Source organism: Erpetoichthys calabaricus, chromosome 8 (assembly GCF_900747795.2).
Source record: "Erpetoichthys calabaricus chromosome 8, fErpCal1.3, whole genome shotgun sequence".
NCBI lineage: Eukaryota > Metazoa > Chordata > Cladistia > Polypteriformes > Polypteridae > Erpetoichthys > Erpetoichthys calabaricus.
The window spans coordinates 158,884,308-158,907,179 of NC_041401.2; the positions used below are offsets into that span (position 1 = coordinate 158,884,308).

General features: G+C 38.7%; 1 protein-coding gene across 3 annotated transcripts in view; it reads right to left on the bottom strand.

Moving 5' to 3' along the window:
* LOC114656192 (MOB-like protein phocein) overlaps positions 1 to 22,872 on the bottom strand; it is a 54,151-nt gene that overhangs the window by 27,166 nt on the left and 4,113 nt on the right. The window contains exon 1 of one of the 3 annotated variants that reach the window (XM_028807646.2): positions 10,449 to 10,587. The exons of 1 other annotated variant lie outside the window; for it this stretch is intronic. In XM_028807646.2, coding sequence (XP_028663479.1) covers positions 10,449 to 10,508 — 60 coding nt within the window. In that variant the 5' untranslated portion in view covers positions 10,509 to 10,587. Of the gene's footprint in view, positions 1 to 10,448; positions 10,588 to 20,481; positions 20,773 to 22,872 lie in introns of those variants that run through there. One more of the 3 variants, XM_028807649.2, reaches the window with a different exon arrangement.

The window sequence follows — 22,872 nt, forward strand, 5'->3', positions numbered from 1 at the left end:
ACAGTAGTTAGGTCTTAACCTTAGTCCTGTAGACATTTTTCACCTGCCTTTGCCTTACAATGTTCTAGGTTGTTTTTACCACCACACCTCTGTTTAACACTAGAATTACCAGAACCAATGAAAAATCTTGTAAATTCGGCCCACCTTAAATCCCTTCGCACCTCTCCATCAGCGTCTTTTGTTTTCTAAATGTGTCGATAAGCAGCAAGCGGCCTGCTATACCATCCCCCTACCGCTGCAGAACGGGCAAGAAGTTCTCCCAGTTCCTGCCTTGATTGACTATGTGGTAGTGAGCTACCCAGAATTGTAAGGGGAAATAGTTTAATGTGTGTTTTGTGTCTACAACAATCTATGTAAACACATCGTTAAAAGAAACGTTTTTCATGTTTTAGTAATAAATAACAAAATGTAGACATGAACTGTATAATGTGCGAAGCCTGATGGCCAAATATCAAATAAACACTTTCACAAAACGTGCAAGTACAATACAACATCTTCCGTGGTGCTGTGGTTAGAACTGCCGATTTATAATCCGGAGGTCGTGAGTTTGAAACCAGCCCCATGGAAAATTTACCACTTAGAGTAGTGAGCTGGTCTTACTGTTAATATTACATAATAAAAACATACATTTGATTCGTGTCTGCAACAGCCAGTGTAAATTTATAGTACTTGTAAAAATTAGCAGGTTTTTTTTTTTTTTCCACTTTTACTCTTTCAGTCACGATCACGATACAACATGATCCGAACGTGGTTAATTTTTATCTGAAACTAGGAATAACTGTAGATGCGAGTGGTGTTTTGAGACAATCGAACTCGAAATTCTCTGATCTGGAGGGATAAAAGCTGACAGACAAACACTGGTGAATCTGTCTGCTTCGTATCTCACCGTCACTTGAATTTTTTTTAATTCAGTTTTATTGAGTGTTCCTGCTCACGCTGAATTAGTATGCACCTTATGGTCCATGATGTCAAAGCCGCACTGACAAAAAAAACCAGAGACATAGGTATATACAGTCATGAAAAAGCTTGGGAACCCCTCTTAATTCTTTGGATTTTTGTTTATCATTGGCTGAGCTTTCAAAGTAGCAACTTCCTTTTAATATATGACATGCCTTATAGAAACAGTAGTATTTCAGCAGTGACATTAAGTTTATTGGATTAATAAAAAATATGCAATATGCATCATAACAAAATTAGACAGGTGCATAAATTTGGGCACCCCAACAGAGATATTACATCAACACTTAGTTGAGCCTCCTTTTGAAAATATAACAGCCTCTAGACGCCTCCTATAGCCTTTGATGAGCGTCTGGATTCTGGATGGAGGTATTTTTTGACCATTCTTCCATACAAAATCTCTCCAGTTCAGTTAAATTTGATGGCTGCTGAGAATGGACAGCCTGCTTCAAATCATCCCATAGATTTTCGATGATATTTAAGTCAGGAGACTGTGACGGCCGTTCCAGAACATTGTACTTCTCCCTCTGCATGAATGCCTTTGTACATTTCAAACTGTGTTTTGGGTCATTGTCTTGTTGGAATATCCAACCCCTGAATAACTTCAACTTTATGACTGATGCTTGAACATTATCCTGAAGAATTTATCGATATTGGGTTGAATTCATCCGACCCTCGACTTTAACATGGGCCCCAGTCCATGAACTAGCCCCACAGCATGATGGAACCTCCATCAAATTTGACAGTAGGTAGCACGTATTTTTCTTGGAATGTGGTGTTCTTCTTCCACCATGCAAAGCGCTTTTTGTTATGACCAAATAACTACATTTTTGCCTCATCAGTCCAAAGCACTTTCTTCCAAAATGAATCTGACTTGTCTAAATGAGCATTTGCATACAACAAGCGACTGTTTGTGGCATGAGTGCAGAAAGGGCTTCTTTCTCATCACCCTGCCATACAGATGTTCTTTGTGCAAATTGTGCTGAGTTGTAGAACGATGTACAGGTACACCATCTGCAGCAAGATGTTCCTGCAGGTCTTTGGAGGTGATATGTGGGTTGCCTGTAACCATTCTCACAATCCTGCGCATATGCCGCTCCTGTATTTTTCTTGGCCTGCCAGACCTAGGTTTAACAGCAACTGTGCCTGTGGCCTTCCATTTCCTGATTACATTCCTTACAGTTGAAACTGACAGTTTAAACCTCTGAGATAGCTTTTTGTAGCCTTCCCCTAAACCATGATACTGAACAATCTGTTTTCAGATCTTTTGAGCGTTGCTTTGAGGATCCCATGCTGTCACTCTTCAGAGGAGAGTCAAAGGGAAGCACAACTTGCAATTGACCACCTTAAATACCTTTTCTCATGATTGGACACACCTGTCTATGAAGTTCAAGGCTTAACGAGCTAATCCAACCAATTTGGTGTTGCAAGAAATCAGTATTGAGCAGTTACATGTATTCAAATCAGCAAAATTACAAGGGTACCCACATTTTTGCACAGCCAGCTTTCATTTGATTTAATTTCATACAACTAAAGACTGCTTCACTAAAAATCTTTGTTTGGAAAAAACCCCAGTACTCAGATGTTCCTAGGAAATGAAAGAAATACCACTGTTATCTTTTTTGTTGAAAGTAAATTATTATGCAGGCTGAGAGGGGTTCCCAAACTTTTTCATAACTATATGCTCATGCTCTCCCTCCGCAAACCCCCCCGATATGACTAATAGTGCCAGTATAAATTCTCACCTGATCCCGATCAGATTGGGGGTGGGGTGTGGGGGGGTTTGAGGGTGAGGGGGAGCATTAACATGACAGAATAAAACTGAAAAAAAAGCTAACTTTTAGAAATACCATACATTTACAGCTGATCTGACGCTATTCGTTTTCAAATATTATTGCGACAATGTTTTCTAATTGGTACTATTCAGGTCATAAAATGATATTTTTCTTTTTTGCCTGGTGCTGCTTTGACATTGTGCACCAGAAGGCGTGAGCTTATTCAGTGTGAGCAGAAGCACACAGGTGGCCGGTTGCTTGCGCTATAACACGGTTGACTTGACGGCGGTCAATGCACATGTACTGTACAAGGCATATACAGGGGCCACTGAGAAAAGAAGAGTGTTCTTTGCTCATCTTGCAGAGGAGCTTCGTCGTCGCTTCTTACAAGAAAAAGCGATGTATAAAGCAAAGGAGGATGCAACATTGTCAAGCTTCTGTTCCAAGACTGCCACTTCCCCAGCCCCTTCAGTGTAATAGTAACCATAGCACAGAGAGAAGTGCGTACATTGCAACAGGTACACATGTCGTAAACTTAGAAAGTACGGCCTTTGGTTGTGTATGAACTGTTAACATTTGAATCTGATGATGCCTATAGCGCGGAACTGACCTCTCTGTACTATTCTTTCCTTTGCACGTCCTGGAGTACAAAAGAAACACCCCATGCACCCAAAAGTGGACACTGGCAAGATCGGGGGGGGGCGTAGGAACAAACCATGGTCACTGATTACAAGCGCAAGAAGGCATGCGAATGAATATGAATAATATAAATAATGTTGCATCAGTGCCACAATGTGTTCCGAAATGTACTATACAGGTCATAAAATGAGTTATTCCAAATACCATATATACCTATGTCTCTGTTTTTTTTCAGTGCGGCTTTGACATCATGGACCATAAGGTGAATACTAATTCAGCCTGCCTGAGCAGGAACACTCAATAAAACAGGCAGATTCACCAGCGTTTGTGTGTCAGCTTTTATCCCTCCAGATCAGAGATTTTCCAGTTTGATTGTCTCAAAAACACCACTCACTTCTACAGTTATTCCCAGTTTCAGATAAAAAGTAACCGCGTCAGATCATGTTGTATCGTGACAGAGAGTAAAAGTAAAAAAAAAAAAAAAAAAAAAAACGCAACTTTTTACAAGTCCTATAAATTTACACCGGCTGTTAGAGACACAAATCAAATGTATGTTTTTATTGTGTAATATTAACAATAAGACCAGTTTACTACTCTAAATGGTAAATTTTACAGGGAGCTGGTTTTGAACTCATGATCTCCGGATTATATGTCGGCAGTTCTAACCACAGCACCACAGAAGCTGTTGTATTGTACTTGCACGTTTTGTGAAAGTGTTTGGTATTTGGCCATCAGCCTTCACACATTATACAATTCATGTCTACATTTTGTTATTTATTACTAAAACATGAAAAACATTTGTTTTAACGATGTGTTTACATAGATTGTCAGACACAAAACACACATCAAATTATTTCCCCTTACAATTCTGGGTAGCTCACTACCATATAATCAATCAAGGCAGAAACTGGGAGAACTTCTTGCCCGTTCTGCAGCGGTGGGGGGGGTGGTATAGCAGGCTGCTTGCTGCTTATCGACACATTAAGAAGAAAAAAAGACGCTGATGGAGAGGTGCGAAGGGATTTAAGGTGGGCCCGATTTACGAGTTTTTTCGTTGGCTCTGGTAATTCTAGTGTTAAGCATTAGGATTTAAAATTTGTGGTGTAAAATTAAACAAACTTTAGATAAGTTACTCTTTATCTGACCCTTTTGAAATTAAACCATCATGACCTCTCCTAATAACACAGCATTCATAAATGTTTAGGCTTTGTAAAGATATCTGCAAATCTAGAGTATACTGAACAAGAAGCTATTCCTTTTTTTAGCTTATCCTCCTGAAACAACCACCTTAATATAAAATACATTTATTTCCCTTATCTTTAATAGTTACAACTTTTGAGACACAGAAAAAAAATAGAAATGTATTAAGAGGAGATATCCATTTTAAGCTTTGAAAAAGATAAATATGTATATAACGGCTTACATATTTCAGACAAGAACATTACAAGTATGTGGGTGATGTTATATAAAAATTGTCAAGCTTGCATTAATAAGTAGCAGGATCATGATTTTTTTCTAACAGTCGTACATTCACAGTTTAAATCAGAAAAAAACAAAAAAAAAAAAAACAATGGACAACTGCTATCGCTTGAAGACATTATTTGTCCATCGATGTAAATTACATATTATAATTATGGTGAACTTGTGCCCCATGCTGCCAGAACAGACTCCAACAACTTAACTTGCAACACTTAACTGGATTAAACAGCTTTGAGAATATGCATGTATATATCAATTGACATTAAAGAAATACTCCACCTAAAAATGATTTTTCTTGTTACTTACTCCATGCACTTCATAGAGGTGGCCAAGAAAAAGAATTTCACATTTTAATGCAGAATAGAGATAAGGTTTATGACGTGACTCCAACCAATTGTGGCCAATGCTGTACAACGGCAAACTGCATGAAAAACATCCATGGAATAAAGAAAGAAAATCTCATACTGACACAGGAAAAAAAAAAGAAAAAAAAAAAACTACAAATGCCACAATGACAATGTTGGGTGCAGGATTGAAATCCAAAATAAAATCAATAATGGAAAAAAGACCTCATCAGTCCCCTGAGCCTAACTTAAATATGGCAAAGTATTAATATATCCAAGGAGGACTCATCCACTTATTCACCTACAAAAAATAGTTCAAAAAGCATGAAAGGCAATCTGGGTCCAACTAAACAACTTATTTGATGCAGTTTGAATAACTTTCACAGTCACCTCCAAACTCAGACCACACAGTCCCTGCACAAGTGGAGTCCTTCCCCAATCCACTATCCATGAAGTATCTAGTCTGGCTGCTACATATATTCATGCATCTCTGGTATATGGCTCCACTCACAAGTCTACTTCCAGATCATCTTGTGCTGGTGTTCTATACCGTCACCTATGGTCTTCTGTTCATCCTCCATGATTTTTGTGTTTATTTCTATGGTGATATGATATTCCCTGAGGTACAGAGTCAACCAAAAGCTGCTGATCCAATGTACTCTTGTGGACTCGCCCTACATTTTACTCAGAAGCAAGTCATCTTTTAACAAGGGTCAATTTTTGGTAACTATGGTGCAACTAACAAATCATAATTAATCTATGCACTGCTTACTGCTCCTATTTATACTGGCACCTTCTTGCCGGTCACATCTATAACCTGCACTCAAAAAAGGTTATTTTTCTTCATTAAGATTAAAATACTTCATTAGACAAGTTTTGTATTAAATGGCCATTTTGGCTACTATTAAGGACATATCCATTATTTCCTTAGTGAATACATAAAGCCTTCTGAAATATTAAGCGACAAATCCAAGAATTTTCAAGCCTAAGGAAACATTTTAAACATGGCAGTTGAATTAATGAAGATTAGCTAAACTTTAAAGTATATTTCAGGAAGAAACCTTGCAGTGCATGCATATTTCATAGAATGGCATACAACCTTCTATTAACAGTGAAGAGGTTCACTTTCTTTACAGGCTGGAGCCGAGTAAAGTATCCCTGTACAAACTATACACCTTGATCCAATCCAAGCAGTATAATACTGACCACTGATAACACTAGTCTTTCTGTTAAGAGTATAATTTTCATAACAAAAATGAAAAAATACATATTTTTCTCTTGTACGTGTGCATAGTGTTTTGAGATGTTAAATAGTATGCACAAGTTTTTATTAAAAAAAAAAAATTCTAACTTGAGCATGGAGTAGTCTAACTCGGTATACCAAACTCAGATTCTTGAGGGACGCAGTGACTAAAGGTTTTGGTTCCGGCCACTTTCTCATTTAGTAACCAGTTACTGCTGCTAATAGAACTTGCTGCTTTTACTTTCATTTTAATTTTTTTTTTTTTAATTAACTTGCTTTTTCAGATTCAGAATTCTTAAATGTAACCAGCAGTCAAACTATAAGGAGATGAAAAGTGAGTCAACAGATGTCCTACTAACTTAATTCCATTTGAATGAGTTTTTTTTTGTCCATCATATCTGTCTTGATAAAATATCTAAAAAGAAAATTGCAAGGGTCTGCAAAGTATAAATATCTCTACTAGTGCACAAAACATTTTGATAACACATTCATAAAAATGAAAATCGACAGTTTTAGAAATGTCTTGAGTGGGAGAATGAGAGTGTTAACAAGTCACTGGATTAAAAAAAAGTTATTAAAACTAGGAATTTGCTATAAATTAAGAAACTACAGTTAAAACAGTAGCCCTCAAGGAATTCTGTTTGAGCCCCCAGTTAGTTGGTAAAGGTAGAAAAACAATTAAGAAATCTGATTAAAAAGCACATTTTTAAAATGAAAAGGATTAAGTTCTGCATTTTTCAAGTCAGTTATTTCTTCTCAATTACTATAATATTAATTTGCCAGATAAAAATTTTATTCTAATGTGAAGCTGCTTTTCATTATGAAGATTCCTGGTCTGTTCATGCAGCTAAAAATAGGAATAATGGATACACGGGTCCAGAGATGAATGAAAATGCCTTAAATCTTACCAAACCTGTCCACTTTGAAGCAGCAAAGGTTTTGATTTAAGAAAACCTGAGGACAGCAGCTTTGAGTAAACGAACCGACATGCACAGATACCAATTATTCCATAAATACACAGGGAGTACGCATGAAACCCAGGCAGACCCTGGTGCTGTGAGGCTACCAGCAAAAGTCATCACCCTTAGACTCTATTAGCCATACCTCACATGATAGATTACTGGTACACTTTTCATTTTTGGTAGAAAAATGAATCCTGAAATTGTGCTCCTTATACATACCTGCCAGCAAGGAGCCAGGGGAAACAGAAGTACATGGGTTGCCCCTGACCCCGGGTGAGCGGAATGAGGCAGGAACACGTCATTGTGTAGTGAAAGCAGCGACTGAAATAATGTAAGCGTCCGTATGGTAAAAGAATGTTAGCAATCCTAAGTGTGACTTTTTCTGTTATTATTGCTTACTTGTCTTTAGAACAGAGACAGCAATATACATCCGGGCATCAACATTCGGTTTCAATAATAGTGCAGACTTTCCAAGGTGAATGAATCCACATTCCTGGCCAAGAAAGTAAACTGGAGTAAAGTGCGGTCTCCTTTTAAAATGGCTGAATCTTAACAGTTTCCTCGTTTAAAAAAAAAAAAAAAAAAAAAAAACAATCTTAAATTGAAATGGATATGCCATTTTGCAATATGTATGTAATCTCAAGGCACAGATCAATACTCAGTAACATTTATGGCTTGAAAAATTGAAATATTTGGTACGTTTTATGACTTTTTTTATTCACCTATGGACATGCTTATCCATTAGCCCCATTGTAAGCTGCAAGAACACACAAGGGATTTTTACAATTTATAAAAAAAACACTTCTCTTTAAAATAAAATTTAATGTGGAAAAAAATACAATATATATACCATGAAAGAACTTGTAAAGAAAGAACTTTGACTTAAAAACACTAAACCTATCCTTCAAGGCAAAAGAAAAAGTTTCCATTAGCAGTAGTAACTGGCTTCAAATATAAGAAAATGGCCGTAACTGTTCTAAGTTAACTTATTGCTTTGATTTCTGTTTCATAGGCACAATGGTTAGCAACGTTACCTTAAAAATTCAGAGTTCAAATCCTGTGCAGGGTTGTTAAACAGACTCCAAATGGACATCCTCCTGCCAACATCCCCAAAGACTTGCAAAATGGTTTAATTATCAACATTAAATTGGCCTTGTGCAATTATTCTGAGAGTTAGTATGTTTGTGAATGGAGCCTTCCAAGGTTGTTTAGATAGGCTTCAACACCATGGGACCCTGAACTGGATTAAGCTGGAAGGATCTGCCCCTGTATTCTCACATATCCAAGGGCCCCTGGGCCTGACAATAAATAAATAAATAGATAGATAGATCGATAGATAGATAGATAGATAGAGATACTTTATTAATCCCAATGGGAAATTCACATTCTTCAGCAGCAGCATACTGATACAATAAATTTATTAAAGAATGATAATAATGCAGGTGAAAAACAGACAATAACTATGTAAAATACAATACACCCCTACCACCAGCCAGAACTAATCTGATGACACGTCGAATAAAACTGTATTCATCCAAATGCTGACTTGTATTTATAGGACATACAACACTATAGTATAACTGTTATACCAGCCGAGTGGATAATACATAGTAACAGTGATTTGCATAGGAGATAGCATGCTTTACGTGAAGCACTGGCAACAGCCAGAATACAAATATGACTTGTATTCAACAAGAAAACACAAATATGGCAAAAACCTAGAAATTACTTGGGACAATTCCTTATGTGTATCATATTACATACAAGATTAAAAAGATGTCATTTATAAGTTTCATTCAGTTTAATTAGTATTTATGATATTTAAATAAAAGAAAATATGTCTTGAAGTTTCAAGGGTAAGCAAAATTTTAATATGGAATCTAGGCATGATTCTATACATGAGGCCCCCAGTCTAAATATAGTACGAAAAAAGAAATTATGAATAATTAATACTTCAGCTGTCCTACTTTACAAAGGCTTCTGTCTTTGAGAAAAACTGACCCTTCAGGGGGCTTGAAATCCTTACCGTTCACCTGGGTTCAGTCTATGAAAACTGAGCTGGTTTAATTTTCATGAGGGCTCCCTGACCTTTGGGCCCAAATGGCCCATCCAGGAGTTCATCTCTGTGAGAATACTATGTTTGCAATTATGCAACCTATGATGGAGCATACGTTGAACTCTTGTAACAAGACTCATTATAAATAGGTCATGTCACATTGTATATTTGCCCGTACTGTTTAGACATCCAGCCCAAGGCTACTTGCGCCACATATTTGCTAACTGGACATTTCCTGATCTCTACAAGTAAGGCAGTGGACACCATCGGAAATGGTCCGTTTACAGTTATAGCTGTGCGGGCAGTTGTTCCAAAACAAGTAGATAATTCACATCTGAAGTATTAGCACGAGAGTGTTGACATTCTTCTACGTTAAATTACAGGAAAGAATTTAGTCACCACAAGAGGAGAAGCCGTACCCTTTAGGACAGAAACACTGCAAATCATAGAGAAAAACACACACGGTCATGTTTTGCCGATTTTGTCACAGTTTTAGTCTCTTACAAAACCCCCCGCTGTGCTTACTGTGACTGTAACGAACACTTTGCTTTCTCACGTCAGATCCCGTGCTCAGCTGGCCCCAATGACGACTCTCTATGCCTTGTAATTTTACGTACTGGTGAGATTAAACAACAAGGGCCGTTTGCGTTGGCAACACATTAACAAACAAGTGCAGCGGGCTTCTGCTTCCGAACCAACCCGTATAAAAGCCCTGGTTTCGTTAGGAACGAGATGCTAACTTAATGGGTACACGACAGCGGAAAGGGCGTTCTGTAATGTAGGGTCTGCGGGAAACCCAACGTGGCCGCCGGCTTCCCTGAGCAAGCAGCAGCGGTGTGGGCCCGTTTCTTGCGGCCCACTCACCCGACAGCCGTACTAGCAGCTCTCAAAATGGCCAGTCTGCTTTGCAGTTCCCATCAACTGACTGTGCCTGACCAGCGAACAATACACACGTTGAGACAGACCCCAGTTTCACTTCATCGAACATCTTACCTGTGCCTTGGTGCCTGGCCGATTCCTCCTTAACACAGCCGTTCCCTCCGCCATGACCATCGCGCCGGGGTCCCGGATGAAGCCGCTGCAGCGCTGCACTGCCGCTTCCGGCCGCCGTGTGGCGCCAGAAAGAAGAAAATGCAAACGCACTGAAGCGGGCCGACAAGCAATTGCATCCGACAAGCAGGCGGCCGTAGCAGGACTTTGAGTTCGGAATATTTCTAATCGAAGCAATTTATTTGCAGTTGGGGGATATATTAGCACCATAACATTGTGTTCTAAAGTGACGCTTTTTTATATAAAATTTAAAAATACTTTTTATTTCTGTTTTTGAAGCTTACAGTTGGGTCTATGGAACCCAGAGTCCATATGTGATAAAAAAAATCCTTAAAATGTACCAAGTTCGTTCACATTGACGCTGCAAAGGTTTTAATTTAAGAAAATGTGCCGCCTGCGTCTATGACACATCCTTGTGATGAAGGAAAGAAACTAGAAATAATCATTTTATCACAGATTCTTGGTCCAATTTCCTCGAGGTAAGGATACGTATCTTGCTCTCTTGTGTGCTTGCAGCGACCGTGAAATTATAGCAACTCAATTCCGATCTCCCCCCAGCCCCGTTACAATCGAGTTATTGAACGCCGAATGATAGCGTAGTGAAAAGAGCACATACTATAGGAGTTTCATTGTACTTTATACACATAAAAATAAATCCAGACTAAACTGACTATACTTCATTTTATTTTGAATAAAAGCATTATATTTTTATAGAGTCCTGCCACTTTTGCTGTGTTGGATCGAATACACACGTTCAAAAAACCGTCAGAAGAAAGGCAATGTAGGAAAGAGCAGACTGAAGGACCACAAACCACTTGTCGAATAGACGAGTGTCTCTTACTATTATTATTATTATTATTTCTTAATATAGGAATACAAGAAGTGAACACAATGTTGTTGAATGAGTAAATTCACTGATGCCAATCAATCTGTAAATACATACAGACCTTGGCGCTGTGGGGCAGGAATGACAGCCTACTCTGCCTATGTTATAATATGATGTACTGAAGTTACTAAACTTGAACCCGATTAAGCCCAGGTGAATTGTAGTTGCTGAAGTCACCGCTGTGTGTTCACCGTGCAAGCTGCGACTGACTTGCGCCACTCCTGCCCGAGGATTGTTTTCTGCTTTGCTGGGATAGGCACTCACGACAATACCCCGGATACGTGGGTACCGGTAATAATTGTGTTGAACTTGCTAAACTTCAGCCTGATTACATTTATGTGATTAGGTGTTGCTCACTTGGCCCAATAGTTATGGAAGATTATTTGTGCAAAATAATGAAAAGCAACCTGAAGTGTTAACTAAATGGAAATACAATACCTATACATGTAATGCATTTAATTTTACCACTTTTTTTTCGTGTCATAATTAAAAACATATTAACCAAATGTTAGATTGCTTTTCACTACAGCGCACAATTTTCATGTCAAAAGCATATTGTGTTTTAATTCATGTTAGTAGATGGCATGACATAACTAAATGCAATTCCAAACATATTGCATTTCGATTCAAGACTACTCATTAATCTTGCCAAAACTGAATGTAACCAAATGACCAATCAGCATGAAAAGGTGGGGCTCACCTATGCCCATCACACAATATCTGAAAATAAAGAAAGGTGAAGGTCTCAGTAAGGTTAGTCTCTCAGGTCACCAAAACATTTTGACGGTGTTCTTAGAAAAAACAGAAAAATCAACAAATTTGGAAATATCTGCTGTGGCAGAATGAAAGCAGCAACAAGCCATTGAATTAAATAACGGGCTTAATTAACAACAAGAATCAGCTTCTCATTAAGAGCCTGTTTGGAGTGAAATTGGTTGGAATTTGAAATCCCAGTTTAGCTGTACATCTGTTGGCTCGTTTCACATCTCATTTCTGTTTGGCTGCCATTTAATGAAGAAACAAATCAATTCAGAGGATTGAATACTTAAAAACAAGGCTATTAAAATGAAGGGAAAAGGAGTTAATTAGCAGTGAAAACTGCTCACTGATCAGGAAAAAGGTTAGAATGAAAACCTGTAGCCACTGCGGCCCTCCAGGCCTAGAGTTCGACACCCCTGGCCTAGACAATGTGACAGTAGCCATTCTTGCACCGGTATACTCATTACACATGAGCTTTTTAGTGGTAAAGAGGTGAGAGAGAGAGATAGCCAATTAGAGACAGGGGATGATTAGGGGGCCAGAATGTATGAGGGCATGATGGACACTTTTCAATATCGGCCGGAGTGAGCTGGCCAACGTCGCATCTCGTTCCATGATGCCTACCAACACCTGCATGATTGCAAGAAATCTTTGGCGTCTTTTCAGTGCCGCTGTATCGTTTCTTCTTTTCTACATTTCTTTTCCAATTCTCAGGATTTCTGCTTCGTTTCCTGGGATTTTTTGATTTAGAAATAGGCTCATCAAACTCCATATTTACGTCCGCCATTTTTTGTCATGCGGCGAATGCGCTGAGATGATTGGCTGGTGTACTTAGCAGCTTTTGGAACTAAGCTGGTTATGTATTTAACAGGTTTTGAAACTCACATCAAAATGTATAGCACTATATTTTGGTAATTAAAAGGTTTTGAAGCCCACTTCAATACCAAGCACATAGCCGACCCTTTGATGAGTCACAACCATGCTTCACCTACAGTTCGCCAAAAAATGTACTCACCCCTTCAATTTAGCCATGACATTGGGAAATACCCATCTCTTTTCAAAGATGCCCAAGGATCTTTAATGACCACAGAGATTCAGGCCAATTCATTCAAAGGATGACACCATTTTTCAGCACAGCGTCACCGTCACTGCTCTGGGGTATTGGGTCCACACACAGACCACAGGGTAAGCACCTCGTGATCACCTTACCAATACCTCTTCCAACAGCAACCCAAGCTTTCTTGGTTGGTCTCCCTTCCAGGAACTGACCAGGCTTGAACATGCTTAGCTTCAAGTGAGTGACCTGTTCTCAAGTGTTACTGGTATTGGGAAAGCATGCAAAAAGTAATCTGTCGACAACAACATTCTGTTCAGGTATGTTGACTCCAAGGAATCTCTCTTATCACTGTGTAAAAGGATGGTTTTATTTTTGAAAAAGGGTTTCTCATTACTGTGAAAAGTAGCAGGTAAATTGTTGTCAACAAAATGCAAACACTTGAGAAGTAAGCTGAAACTTTTTTTCACTGCTGTCTATATGGAGGTCTGCACTGCTGCTTCAAAGTTAAAGACACCATTGTTTTGATTTCTTGTGTTGTCACTATCTGTGTGTAGTTTCATGTTTTCTCTGTGATCATGTGGGCTTTCACCCAGCACTCCCATATCATAAACGCATGTCTGTTGGGTTGGTTGTCAACTTTGAGTTGGCCTGGAATGAGCAGCATGAGTGACTGCTTGCTGAGCCTTGTAATAAACTGGCATTCCACCCAGGGTGGGCACCTTGTTAGCACCTGATACTTCAAAGACACTGACAGATTCTCCTTAATCCAGAAATGAAATATGTTGATTAAAAAAATGCATTGTCAAATGTCTGTCTTCATTTTCTAGCCATTTATGAAAAAAGTGCCTGTTTAAAATTTTCAGGTTAGAGATGATCATTTCTAAATTTCATGCATGCTCTGTTTACAGTGTTATTCTTATTCGTAAGTGTCATTGTGGTCATATTGTCATTAGTTATAATCATAAAAATGTAGCAGCAGTGAAAGCAGCACGAGAGTCCTTAAATGTCTTACACTGTGTCTTTTCTGATCCTCAGATTCCAAAATGATGACCTCTTGCTTAACAGTTTTAAAAAGGTTTCATTTTCACCAGGAGCCCCGTATTCACATTTTACACCTATTTACACTGATAAAGCTGGAAATGCATAATGTATATAATAGGTCACAATTAATGCAAAAAATAGTTTGGTAACGACTCGTATAGTGCAGTATGTGTGTATATACTGTATGTGGTGTTGTTGTTTTTTTTGTAGACACACTGTAAGACTTTTTTATTTGTTTTCATCCGTAGGCAGTTTGGATCTGTTATTACTGGCACGGGGTGGGAGGCCACTGCTTAGTATTTTATAATTAGAGTCTCGCCATTGCAATTTTCTCCAAGTAAGTAAAGTGCATAGGCGGATGTTTAAACCTCTATAGTGTGCACCATCCCAAAGCATTTTACAACTGCTGTAAACACTTGGCACACTTTTATATGTACAGTATACGTTTGTCTGTATGTAACTGGAACACAGTTAAACTAAGTGACTTAATCAAGGCCACTCAAGAATCAGAGGCTGGCCTTGTAGATTAAGTATATTTGCCATTTTACTCCTCTAGTCGACTCCGACAGCCCCTTCCATTGCTTACTTGTATACTTTAATTGTCTAGACTAGTGCTTCCCAACCTTATTTTGGCCATGCCCCACCCAGGCCTCTCTAAAATCACGATGTCCCCCACTGTAACATATACCTTATTCTTATTATTACCTATACAAAAAGTGAACTCCTACTCACATGGAGGAAGCCCATAATGTCATTAATTTGGTCTAAACAAACTTCGAAAGAACATGGAAACAAAAGAGGGAAAGGATAGTTGAAGTACTGACAAAGAAATCACTAAGAAATTGTTAAAAAAATATATATATAACATGAAGTAATATGAAAATACAGCAAATACAGTTTTGAAAACATATAATAAGAGACGTGATATTCATAAATATAAAATAACTTTAATGACAACTTTTTCTGTAATATTTTGATCATTTTATATTTTTGTTATATTGCAAAATTTTATAACCATTGTTACAATTCATATTATCCATCCATTATCCAACCCGCTGAATCCGAACACAGGGTCACGGGGGTCTGCTGGAGCCAATCCCAGCCAACACAGGGCACAAGGCAGGGAACCAATCCCGGGCAGGGTGCCAACCCACCGCAGGACACACACAAACACACCCACACACCAAGCACACACTAGGGCCAATTTAGAATCGCCAATCCACCTAACCTGCATGTCTTTGGGAGGAAACCGGAGTGCCCGGAGGAAACCCAAGCAGACGAGCAGACACGGGGAGAACATGCAAACTCCACGCGGGGAGGACCCGGGAAGCGAACCCGGGTCTCCTAACTGCGAGGCAGCAGCGCTACCCACTGTGCCACCGTGCCACCCCAATTCATATTATTTTAATGGTAAAAATGATTTCTAAGTAGAAAAACCCAAGCCGGTTGTAAAATCATAAATGAAAGAGTTCTTCAACATCCCTTCTATGTTTATATAAACACATAAATGTCCGTGTAAAAAATAATAATGATTTGTTTATTTTTTTCTACCATTTTTAACAGTGGATTTCTGTTTTTTCATTTTATAAATTGTTTAACGTACCCAAATAGTCGAATTGCCCCCCAGTGAGTTGTGCGCCCCACATTGGGAATCACCAGTCTAGACGTCGAGAGCGAGAGAGGGGGGCTGGAAGCCTGTGCTGCCAGCGTGTCGCTGCACCCACCAGATTTTTTCTAAATTTTATAAATCCAAAAAAATCACTTTCAGTTTTCATTGGCAGGGGCTACAGGGACAGTTCTCCAAGGACTTGAAGATCTAAGTTTAGAAAGTCAGAACACTGCCTTACTCACATGGAGCACATTCGGCAGTGTGCAGATTACTATCTCAAATGTTTTGTAAGGGGAGTACGAAAGATGTGAGTCTAGTTGTTTTGGACACTCTTCACCACACCATCTTCTGAAACCTTCAAAGAATTGCCAGATGCTAATTAGAACATGATATTCTGGGAATGTGTTCCTTCTTTTAGAAAGTTGAATGCTTTCAGTCTTCTTTTGTGATGAATTCAGTTCCTTACAACCTCTCATCCATCTCAACGTGCTGAACCACCTTCTGTACAATACATAGATATTGTCAGTGAGGTACCCAATTTGTGAACAACAGTATTAAGATTACTGTTCAATGCTCATAATCTTTAAACAACCACACCCATAATGACATCATCATAGTACAATATACTGTATTTTTATATAGCCAGTAACCACTCACAAGGGATGGTACAGCCATTAGTGCTGTGTCTAATTTCACCAGGAGACTGGATTTGAGTCCTGCTCTAATACCTCTGTAAGGAGCCAGCATACTCTCTTTACACTGGGTTAACTGGTGACTCTAAATAGACCCCATATGAGTAGGTATGGCTCTGTATGGGCTCTGTATGGATTAGATGCCCCCATCTGGTTTCTCGTCTTGATTTGCCTCTGCATAAACTTAAAAGGTGAATTAACTTCATTTACAAAACCAGAATGCTGCACGCATTTACAAATGTATTCCAAATTCAAGGATGCAAGCATTTACAGAAATAATACAGGTGGAATCCCGTTATAAGAAAATTTATGGTATCATAAAAATATTTCGTTATAACGAATATGGGGAAAGGGCGACACGGTGGCGCAGTGGGTAGCGCTGCTGCCTCGCAGTTGGGAGATCTGGGGACCTGGGTTCGATTCCCGGGTCCTCCCTGCGTGGAGTTTGCATGTTCTCCCCGTGTCTGCGTGGGTTTCCTCCGGGGGCTCCGGTTTCCTCCCACAGTCCAAAGACATGCAGGTTAGGTGGATTGGCGATTCTGAAATTGGCCCTAGTGTGTGCTTGGTGTGTGTCCTGCGGTGGGTTGCCACCCTGCCCAGGATTGTTTCCTGCCTTGTGCCCTGTGTTGGCTGGGATTGGCTCCAGCAGACCCCTGTGACCCTGTGTTCGGATTCAGCGGGTTGGAAAATGGATGGAATATGGGGAAAATACGTATACTGGCGCAACCAAGGTGACCAGCATTTTGCCATCTCTAATAGCAGCGGCTCAACGACAGTTCCGGAGTGTCTGGTAAACAGCAAACCAAGTGCAAAGTAATTAGTTGTCCTCTGAAGGACCAAGCTCAGCACGTAACGTACTTGTCGCACAGTGCACTCTCCCGAACCATCTTCTCAAGACCGCTGATGGCTGCTGGTGTTCTTCAGATGTGAAGATGGGAGCTAAACCAGGACACTTGGCCATGTCGCGGCTCCTATCTCGTGTGCTTCAGCGCTGAAGAAACAGCTCGTATTTCAAATGAAGTCTTGACGCTGTACCTGCTTTCTGTATACAGTAACAAAGAACTTATATTTTCCTTAAAAACCTGGACGCACCATCCTGTCTCTCGTAAAACTCTGTGACCCAAGTTTGAGAATACCTGTGTAAAAAATCCTGCTTAAACTGCAAAAAATATTTCATTTGAAAATGAGACGTTAGATGTTAACTTAGTTATTTTTTACGGAAATACAGGTAAGAAAATACAGAATGAAAACGAGATGTTATATGTAACATTTTAATAGAAATTCAGGTATTAAGATAGAGAATGAAAACAATACATTAGATGTAACTTTTTAATAGAAATACAGATATGAATACAGAATGGAAATGAGACTTTAGATAGATAGATAGATAGATAGATAGATAGATAGATAGATAGATAGATAATGCGCGATTCCGAAAGCTTTCACTACATCATTTTTCTTCATTGTGGAATTAACTTTTTCGAGGACCGTTCATTTTTCTTTCAATGTAAACTGACACCGTTTCTCACTTTTTTGTTCAGTCAGTCAGTTATTTTCCAAGTTCACCTCAAAGAAAACTTGGAGAACCGCTAGGAACCTCGAACAGTGCAGTATCCACACGCAACACAACTACCCACGCGGCCGCTAGGCGGAGCACTAGCTCAGAATGTGGCTATGTGTATGACATCGCTTCTCCATCGCGCCCACACTGTCGCTGAGCCGGCCCAAGACCGGAAATATCGCAAGAGTCTCTTTCTTTGACATTGCAGCCTGTTGCAGAATTCCTGAGGGTCGGCACGGAAAGTGTAGGTGAGGCATTATTTTGCACTGCATTATTATGTTCGGTGGCCATTTTGGTGGAAACCACGTTTGTTATACTGTACTGATATTTATATTTCGATAAAACAATGTAAAATGTAGTTATATGAACGTTTGTCTGAGACCACAAAGTATTCGTTATTCTGAAAATTTCGTTACTTCAGTATTTGCTGTAATGGAATTTGACCTGCATAAATAAAAAATTGACCACACTATAATTTGCAAAACCACAGTGCTGACTACCAAAATACCATGGATTCACATAACAAAACCCTGAAACCCACTGAACCTCAGTACAGTTTAGAGTTCATCTAGGCAGCATTGGGAGTAAGGCGCCCTTGAAAGGGGAGCAGCCCATCAATGGGCCAACGCATTGTCACATTAACATAATAAACACTGCGTTTGTGCACACACACACATACATATATATATACATACAGTATGTTTATATATGTATGTATGTTATCATGTATGTGCATTATCGGTGGATCACCCACTAGACTCTTGTGAGGTATATAATACCACTCTGGGATTGAGAGGGCGAGAGGGGGTGCTGGCACCAAACATGTCCTCTTCCATTCCCTCCTTAGTGCTGAAAAGACAACCAGTGAGGGCACCTGACTCCTCTCCTTTTGGTCTCCAGCCTGTAAGTCAACAGCAACCCATACCATGGAACTCCCGTTTTTGTACCTTACAAAGAAAGGAACACACACTATGTTTTGCCTTTTACTTTCGCTTCATGGAGCACATAAGTTTTGAGTAAATGGGGACGACTGGGTTGTTGGGACTGGATTTGTTCCACATTCGACCACAACGTATATATACAGGGTAAACACAAATACTTGTAAACACTATATATTGCATATGTAAATATGTGTGTGTGGTTCTTAGTATTGTATTATTTGTCATCAGTTGTTGGAAGACATGCAAGATTTTCATTGGATGACACATGACAATAAACTTGACCATAGAGCCAGTTTAATCACCAGATAAAATGCAGGTCATTTGAGTTAGGGGAGAAAACACACAAGTTGCATTAGTGGACCATTTTTAGAACCTTACAGAACTGTTTGATGACTCTGCTAACTTGGGGGTTACAGGCAGGAATGAGGAGCCCTAAAGAGTTACCTGAAAAATAGCCTGCAGAAAGACGTAATTGGTGATAATGGAGAACCCAATACTGTACTGGGAAGACTGACAGTCAAGTTTACTCCAGCGAACCAATTCTCATACAGTATGTTGCCTTCCTACAACATAGGTGGGAAACCTCCATGGATTAATAAGCTCCTGGCTAGGGGTGACGTAGTTGTCATCGTCCACATTGGAACAAATGTCATAGGTAAGAGAAGGCTGTTAGTTCTGATATCCAAATTTAAGGAGTAAGGTGCTTAGTTAAGGATCAGGACTGACAATAGTCTTCGCTGAAGCTCTGCTTATGCCACATGCCAGTCTATGAAAAAATGAGGAGATTAGAAGGTTTAACAAGTAGGATAGCTGGGTATAGGTTTATTTGGCATTAGAGCTTATTCTGGAACAGATGGGACCTGTTCCATCATGATGGGTTATATCTAAACCAGAGGAGCAGTAGGTTAGTCAAAGAATATTTAAACTGGGGGATTGGGTGACAAAGTTATGGTCTGGTTCCTGACATTTGTGAGAAAAATAAAATTAGACTGTAATATTGCCCAAAATGATTCTGTTAAAATAATGAATTTCTCTGATCTTTGCTCAAAGGTTTCAAATGGTGACATCTCCTATAGCAATTTTAAAGGCAAGTTCACTAATTTACAACCATTTAATTATGTAGGTCAAAAACAGACTGCTTTAAGATGAAACTTTTATAAATTGTAACCACTAACAGATTTCCAGTGCATAAAGGGAAGGAGCCTGTTGCATATGTTTGTAAAAATAACCTCAAGTGCATTCAACATTACTGAAAAACTGAACTCAAAAAAAAAAAAAAAACACAACACACACCCCTGGGAAAATTATTCTTTTAAAGGCTGCAAACAATTTTAACATTTCACCAGTTCTAACACATATACATCTCATCTCATTCACCTTCACAGTCATCTCCATAATCTAGCTGGGAACTTAAATACATAAACCAAATGTTTATTTCAGATGATTTGTTAGATTACAGATTTTATTGGCCTAGTTGCTGTATCATCCCATCTCAAGACTGAATATCAAGCTACTGTAGTAAGCAGTTTCAAACAATCTACATTAATGTACCAAAACAATTTTATTATTTACAAATGGGGGATTTAAAAAAAAAAAAAAAGATAACACATAGCCAGAGTCTTGTTGGATCATTGTTCCTTGGAATAAGGTTAGATTAAGAATAAGAGCCTTCAGTCTACATACTTCCCAAGAATATCACCATCTCGGAAAAGGAAATATTCCTGCAAAAAGAAAAAAAAAAAAAAGCACAACTTATAAAGCAAAAAATATAAAAATAAAAGCAGTAATTATGGGCAGAAAATATCTTTAGATCTACCATGATTAATCAATGCAGTACAGTAAAATGTTAGTCAAATAGTACTTTCTGAACTGACTAGTTCTCCCTGACCCTCCCCTACACTACACACTGATATGTCCGACTGACTCTCTGGATTGTTTTTTCAGTGGCCTAATCATAGCAGCAGCCTCACCACATTCAGCAGAAGAAGGTTCCTCCAAATATCAGGCAAAATGTTCCTTTGTGTGGGAGTGTTTCACCTGAAAAATTCTGAGAAAGCGGATGCTTGTTCATTGTGTGGTGTTCCACAACAGCACTAGCTCAGTATACCTGAAGAGGAAGCATTCTGGAAGTATAATACAGGGCAAACCAACAGTGCAATTAAACAACCCACTTACATTTACTTAGCTTTTCAAAAATAGTTCTTATAGGTAATGTGTATGAATCACAGACTGGAAGCAATCATTGCATGCAAGTGATATGCAACAAAGTATTAAATACGACTGCTTTAATATACCTACCATTGCTATTGCCCTGAAATAAGGGGACCATCTAGAAAAAGTGTTGTCATTTCTACCTGGTGTGACCAAAATATATACAAATACCCTTAAAGTCTACACTGTGCACTTTAATCAGGTCTGAATTGTTTGATTTGTAAGTTTAAACTGTGGTCCAGAGGGGTAAATCAAGGATAAGCGTGTATTTATCCCAAACGTTTTGGGGAAGGGACTGTTTTTTCAGCCCAGCTCATCACAATTTTTAAATATTACATTAATGTTTAAATGTGATGATAGCAATAACAAGAAATGGGAATTAAAAAGCACAATACTGTACCAGGAGTGCAAAAATTAACTGCTATTGAAAAGTTTAACAGTTTAGTGCTCTACAGTTGCAAAAGTATAGAATACGGTTTTTCTCTTTCTCTTCAACAGATGTGTGCTTCCCATCTACTGCAAAATGATTTCAGTTGGTATTATTTATACTTTACAAGCATTATTAAGCAGGTGTAAGCCTCAAAAGGATAATTATTTGGTCTTGCTTCAAGTTGGATGGCTGACACCAAGTAGCAGCTCTAGATATCTTATAACTGTCTGTCTTCAAATCACTTTTATAACAAAGCGTTAATGTGGCCAGCAAAGCAGGCAGCTAAATCATGTATCCTTTGATCGTTGGTTATACTGTAACTTTTTCACTAGAAATCAAAATATACACAACTCTAAAATGTGTTCCCAGTTGATCAACCAATAATCAGAACTGCATTAATAGAAATGTATTAAGAGGACAATTATCTAAAGAATGTACACTGCCTCCCTGTCTCTAATGTGACAACTTAGCCCCACAACAGTTAAGTTGTACATAGCTTACCCTAAAAATGCAGACACAATAGAAATGCATCAGTGCTTGAGAACACAAACTGACAACAAATTTAAATACTTAACACACAGTTATAGCTTAAACATACATAATGCACCCATATAGCCATGGTGAACAGACTATGTTGGAAAACTATGGAGACTATGTTAGCTATGTTGGAAAAGTGAAAGCCAAAAAGTGACTAGCCATTTTCTTGTGGCGCAGCCAGTTGGTATCAAACTGTTTTTATTAAGAGAGTTAACAAAAGAAATTCTTAAAAGATTAACAGAAGGTTAAAAATGTAGTTTCACATCTAAGGCACATCTTAAACTGTAGTTCCATTTACACCTGTATTTGTATGTCTGAACCTTCAGAACTTTACAAGTAAACAGGTCTCCACTCGAATGGGATTCAGTGCATTAGACGACCCTTCGTTTTCAATTGCAGGATTTCAAGGACTGCATAATTTACTTATGTATTAGGAAAATCGGTTCTTTTTAGGTATAGGCATTATTCAAACCTTGCAATATTGCATAAATGTTGAAAAACACTTAAGCTTGCCTCTCCAAAATGTGCTGATAGGGTACAGTTTGAATTATCTATTTTGACCCAGATAAAACATATCAGAATAAGCAAGTACACTAAAGCTTGTTATAATGTCTAAACAAATTATGATTAAAACAGTAAGAGC